This window comes from Lactuca saligna, chromosome 7 (genome assembly GCF_052625555.1).
Source record: "Lactuca saligna cultivar CGN05327 chromosome 7, ASM5262555v1, whole genome shotgun sequence".
In the NCBI taxonomy this organism is placed as follows: Eukaryota; Viridiplantae; Streptophyta; class Magnoliopsida; order Asterales; family Asteraceae; genus Lactuca; species Lactuca saligna.
The window spans coordinates 31636469-31642632 of NC_136423.1; the positions used below are offsets into that span (position 1 = coordinate 31636469).

General features: G+C 34.1%; 1 protein-coding gene and 1 long non-coding RNA gene across 2 annotated transcripts; one reads left to right on the forward strand and one right to left on the reverse strand.

Annotated features, from left to right (window-relative positions):
• Positions 1-1175: 1175 nt before the first annotated feature.
• Positions 1176-4165, reverse strand: LOC145004516 (sequence-specific DNA binding transcription factor). Its single transcript, XM_078963452.1, has 2 exons — positions 3385-4165; positions 1176-1766 (listed from the first exon to the last, which is right to left on the reverse strand). Exons 1-2 carry the CDS (start codon positions 4033-4035, stop codon positions 1341-1343), a joined length of 1077 nt encoding a protein of 358 aa, XP_078819578.1. The 5' UTR covers positions 4036-4165; the 3' UTR covers positions 1176-1340.
• A 56-nt stretch (positions 4166-4221) lies between these two features.
• On the forward strand, positions 4222-5174 carry LOC145004517 (uncharacterized). The gene is made up of 2 exons (XR_013662395.1): positions 4222-4743; positions 4816-5174. It is a non-coding gene; the product is annotated as an uncharacterized LOC145004517 (long non-coding RNA).
• Positions 5175-6164: the final 990 nt, after the last annotated feature.

Consider the following 6164-nt stretch of genomic DNA (forward strand, 5'->3'; position numbering starts at 1 on the left):
CAATCAAATTAGTAAAGTTTGTGGTATTGAGATCGGAATGTAGTATAAAAATGTAAGTGATAGAGAAGAGGATTATGAAGAAAGTCATTGATCTTGACTAATATATCCGACACAAAACCCCGGAAGCCGACAATTGTCGAGTTGTTTTTGATGTTTTTTATTAAATAATCGAAAGAGTACAATCTGAAAGCTTTGTTGTTGATTACAAGTAAAAAGTAGCATGTTCATGTGTATACATGTTCAAGAAAAAACGATCTTTTTTTCCCAATGTTTCCAACAAATAGTAACAATCATGCTAAAATCTCGACATTTATCTTCTGATCCGAGATTCTTAGTGACAGAATCCTTTTCATCGTGTTTCTTATTGAGATTCCGAGTTGATCGAGTCTTAATTGACATATTCATGATGAATCAAAGAAGTAGGCAAATAAAGAATAAAATGAACTAGTTACTAGCCTACGAAATCTTGAGTAAGATGTTGGTCAAGATCTTATCCGGTAAGTTGTTCCGAATCTTGCAAAAGATTCCATAAGTTAATTTTTACCCATAACAATACCGACTGTGTACTGTGTTGATTTTGTTTATAAATACAATCATCAAAATTCAACTTACAAAACGGATTGTCGTCGCTGCAACGTGTGGCACACAAAATCCTAATTTGAAATTAATCTTATAAAATACGATAAACACGAAAAGCATGATAAACAATAAACACGTGTTAATATCGTGTTGATTTTGTTTCGAATCTTGAGCACAACACAACATCACATCATATTTTTCACACTTAATATGACCACAACACAATACGAATTCAAATTTCAATTTCATCCTTTTTTTGTTTTGTATCCTGTACTTACGAATTCAAATTTCAATTTCATCCTATTTTTGTTTTGTATCCTGTACTTTTATTGGATCGTATCATGAATTGTCATCATCTTACATTTGATTATTATTTATTTCCATAAATAACGGGATTTGGAACCGTTAGCTATAGTGAACAAAGTTTTTACTTTAAAAGTAACCAAGTTAAGATATCAAAAATAAATAAATAAATAAACGCATCATTTAACTACTTAATTTATTTATTTTTGTCCATTTTTTTTAATTCGGGTTATCCATAAGGAAATGCAGCACAATAAACAAATTGCATTTATCATTCTACAATCTTTCCACAATTGTGAGGATCTTTGAAGTAATTTCCCATAAATATAAGATACAATTACAAACATGCATCAACATCATATAACAACCTCTTACATCTACATTTACATATAGATGTATAATGTTGTTGTTTTCTTGTAACAATCAGTACATAAAAAGTATATATATATTGTGGCAGCTCAACTCCTTCCAATCCTTAAAGAGGGATCAACAGTCTTACCAAAGCTTGTAGCAAAGAGCCTAGCAATCTCTAACTGCGTATGAGCAATTATCTCAGTTCTTTTCAGATCAATTTCACCTCTTTTCACCTCAGCATCCGCTCTCATTTTCTCCAACTCCCGCATTGTCTCAACTTTAGCCTGTTCTGACCTCACCATCACTTTAGCCAACCATCTTATGCTCTCCGCTACATCCCAACTTTCTCTTTCTCCTTTTCTTCGTCTTTTTCTATTATTTGTATTCTTGTGGTTTTGGCTTTTCGTCTGTATCTTTCCTTTTTCGTTGCTATAAAGTGCTGGAGTGCTACAGTCGGTTTCAATTTCCATTTTTTCAGATACTTGATTAATCTCTTTCTCGCTCATTTTAATATCCACCACATCATCTTCCTATTAAATTAAAAGGTGTAAGTAATTTGGATTGATCATGTAAAATATATATATTTTTTTAAAAAAAAAAAATGCAATTTTCATAAAAAGTGAGCAAACTTTTCTTTTTTTTAAAAAGGATGACGTGTTACTGATAAATGGCCCCATATATATGCTTTAGTAGGTTTAGGGTTTGGTCACAAACCTACTCTTAAACTAATAGATTATTTGATGACCATACAATCCAATAAGAACATGACAAGTTTCGGTTTCGTATCTACATCAACAAATTATCATTATACTTATTATATCATTTGCACTTGTTTAATGTGCAAAAGATTAATCAGATTGGTTACAGATAGATAAGAGTAATCACGAGGTGGAGGAGAAGACGGAGGGGTGTGGGCTGTGGGGTCTCATGATTAATAAAAATATTACAAAAGATAAAGAAAGGAAGAAGAGAGCAGACGATGGAATATGGATAGGACCATATTAGGTTTTAGTTTCTTTTGAGTTTTGATTTCTTGTTTAATTTTTTTTAAATAATAGATATAATAAATATAGAAAAAAAATTTTGAAAAAGAAAAAAGAATGGGTAAAAATGTCTTTAGCAAGTAGGGGTGACAATCATGTCGGGTTCGGGTTGACTGGTCATGGTTGGTCAGAATGTATCAACCCGTACACCACCCATATAACTATTCGTGTCAAGGGTTGGCAGATTGGAAACATCAACCTGGACACGAACCATCTAACCCGTTTAATTATATGGGTTCGTGGGTCAGATTCAGGTTCACGGGTTGGTGGATTGACCTATGAACCCTTATATTATTTGCCTAATCATGAGGACTGGTTTGCTTTTAGGCAAGCAACAAACATAGCTCCATAGGCGTCGATAACTTAAATCTAATATATTATTCATTAAAGTAATTATTATCTTTCAAATATGTAAAACTACTTAAAAATAAAATTTAAAAGCTCTTAACAGCTATTTAAATTTTCCTCAACAAAAAAAAAATTCCGAGTTTTTTCTTAATAAAAAAGTTAAAAGCTCCTAAAAACCATGAATAAGCTCTTTGCAAAACTCTCAATCCCCATTTTTTCAATCGAAATATGTGTAATTCACTTGTGGTTCTTGGTTTTTCCAATTTTAATTCCGGATGTATAAAATCAATTATATGAATATTTAAGTTAATTGATCCTAAAACATAAATGAATGGTATTAGTTTTTATATTTTTTAACAAAAATATAACTTATTTTATGTCTATTGGAACCTTCCATGATTTTAATACATGCCCAAAAAACACATGTTAAACGCATAAACCTACATTAAATTGTTTACTATTTAAAGCCCTATAAAAAAAACCTAATATTAAAACACAGTTTTCATCCTATTGATTGTTAAATAAAAAAGCGTTTAACAAGCACAAAAATCAAGAGTGTAGAATTTTTAATGTAATAGGTCATGTTTTTCTACACTTTTCCTATTTTTTAATTAGAAATCTAATATTTGTTCCAATATACTATGAATAAAAAATTGCATTTAATATAGAAAAAATACTTAGAAGTTTCAAATGATTAGAACATAAAATACAATATAATTTATAAAACTTTAAAAGAAATGGAAAGAACTCCACGGACCTTGTTCTCCCGATCGAGGCCATTAGAATCGATTGAATTCTGTCCAATTACTTGATGTACCGGAGTTGCAACCGGCACGGGAACCGGTAGAGCGACCGGCGGAATCGATGATTGAATCATCTGTGGCGGAGGAGGCGGAGGCGTGTGTTCAAACACCGTTAGAGGAAGTTTATTAGCAACGGGAGTCGAAGACGACGGTGGATCGCCGCCAGATGTTACAACCGGAGGACCACCGCTGCCACGCAACAACAGATCCAAACGCGGAAACAGCGGCCACGACGATACATCGGAGGTGGCGGACTCCGAACGGTACCGTTTCTTCATCGACTCGATCTTATTCTTACACTGCGTTTGTGTTTTAGGCGACTTGCTTGAATTAGCGCGTGAAGATACGTACTTTGCCACATCTTCCCAGTCATGACCCTTTAGCTTGGCTCGATTACGAAGCACCCACTTGGCTTCATAAGCCTCTAGTAGACTCGAAACCGCCCCTTCACTCCACTCGTCTCTCTTCAACCTATCTCCGCCGCTACCTCCGGCGACGGAGGCGGAGGGGAGTGGAGGCTTTCTAGGCGAGGAATCATGATCTTTATTGGTGAAGGGAGATGGGGCTTCTTGCTTATTTGGTTTATTATTATCCATGGTGATCATTCTTCCTCCCTCTCCTCATACTAGAATTGAGAAAACAGATTTTAAGCTGCTAACATGAAAGTAGGAGGTATGTGTCCTTTTGGAAATGCTAGGGGACTAAAGAAAGGGAAAAAGCCACTAGCATTTAGAAAAAATAAAGCTACTTTTTGTTAGACCACCAAATTCTACTTGTAATCAAGCATTTACTTTTGGGGTATTTTATTTCGTTTTATATACTTTTTAACGGTATCTAAATAAGTATTTTAAAAATGACTACATAAAAAATTAATAGTTTACAGGGGAATTCAATTGATTTAATCGTGTCTTTAGGGAATTTTACAAAAAGTTTTTAAGTTTTGCATCAGTTTATAATTTAGTCATAAATTAATTTTAATTTATGAAAAATGACAGGTTATTGACTATTACATTCAGTTTAATCCTTGAAAACAGTAACCCTTATATTAGCCGGTTATCCCAACTGACTCGTCCTCATTACCCTCCACTAACCTCCCGTCACCCACCTCTCTATAAAAAAACTTGTTCTTACCCTCCATCGAAGCAAAACTCTACCAAATGGCATCTTCAAGCTCAATAGGAAGCACGAGCAATATTCGATCACAAAGGCAAGCATTAAGAGCAACATACTTTTATGAAGACCTCGTTGGTAAGTGGACATCATGGAGGCCAACAAACCGTGGCAGGAGGTTCATCAGTTGCCCTAATTTCCGGGTAAGTATCCCTTAATCCTCTTTAATTACATCTCAAATCTCTTCTAATTAGATTTTATTTCCTATATAACAGGATGAGGAAAAAGATTGCAAGTATTTTGCTTGGGTCGATCCCCCAATACCAAACAACTGGTACAGAAACATGTTGATGGATTTTCACAACAATGACATTCAAGTACACAATGATTTCGTGGAATAATTTGTGGAAGAAGCTATGGATTTTCACAACAATGACATTCAAGAGGTTCATGTACAAGGTGAAAGTGAAAAATGGAAGATTGGGTTTTTTTGTGTTTGTTGGTGATTGTGTGGATTATGCTGAAGTAATTTTAAGTTGTTGTAAAACTTTTGGCAATGTATGTAATCTTGATTACTTAAATGACAGTTGGATGTAAGTTGTATGTTGTTGAATGAAAAATGGTTTTGTGGATACCTATTGTTTGAGCAATGTACAATTGTAAGTGTATGATGTGAGCAAATGAAGGATGTTTTTCAACATAACATAATGACCAAAATGGATGTAACTTATACATCAACAAACCATACCAAAATCAGCCAAAGTGTTAACAATGCAACCATATTTTATATTGTTTACAAAAGAAATGGCATATTAACAAATTTACCAAAAATGACTTCCTAACAAATTTGCCCAAATAGCCTATATAACTACTTAAATCCTAACCAATCTAATCCAAAGTAAGAGGTTTTTCTGGATTCATTCCTATTCCTTTCTTGTCCACCATAATTTTCTTCAACATGTTTTCAGTGATCCATTTAGAAGGTTTTCCTTTTCTAACCCTAACTTGAGTATCATGAACTCCCTTTTCATCATCATCAGCTCCATCTTCATCATTGTCCTCCTGCGATTCTTCAACTTCATCTTCATAGTCACTCTCCTCCTTATTTTTTTCATTGTCCTTCTGTGTTTCTGGTACATATTCACTCTCAAAAGGCACATCCTTGCATGGGAAAAAAATACAAGTTAGTTATCTTATTGAAAAATAAAATTCACTCTCAATGTTATAAGATATACCTTTGCAACTTGTTTGGATTGATGAACCAAGGCATCAAATCCTTTAAGTTGTGATTAGGTGATATTAAGACACAAAAGGATCTCTGTTTCATTGTATTTTGACTCTCCAAGGTAGCTCAAATCATGTAGTATTTGATCCAGATCATCCATACCAAGACCATCATCTTTAACATCTGCTTCCTATGTTTCTGGTACATGTTCACTTTCAACAGTAGGTGTTGTTTAGGTAACAAGTTGACTCTCAACATTAGGTATTGTTCGGCTGACAAATTGAGTCTCAGTCCCAAGTTCTTTTTTGCTAGAACTTTCACCTTCTTCATAAACAGTGGTAGACCCTTCTCCGACACCTTTTCCACCACTTCTACCACCTCTTACACCCCTTCTTCCAC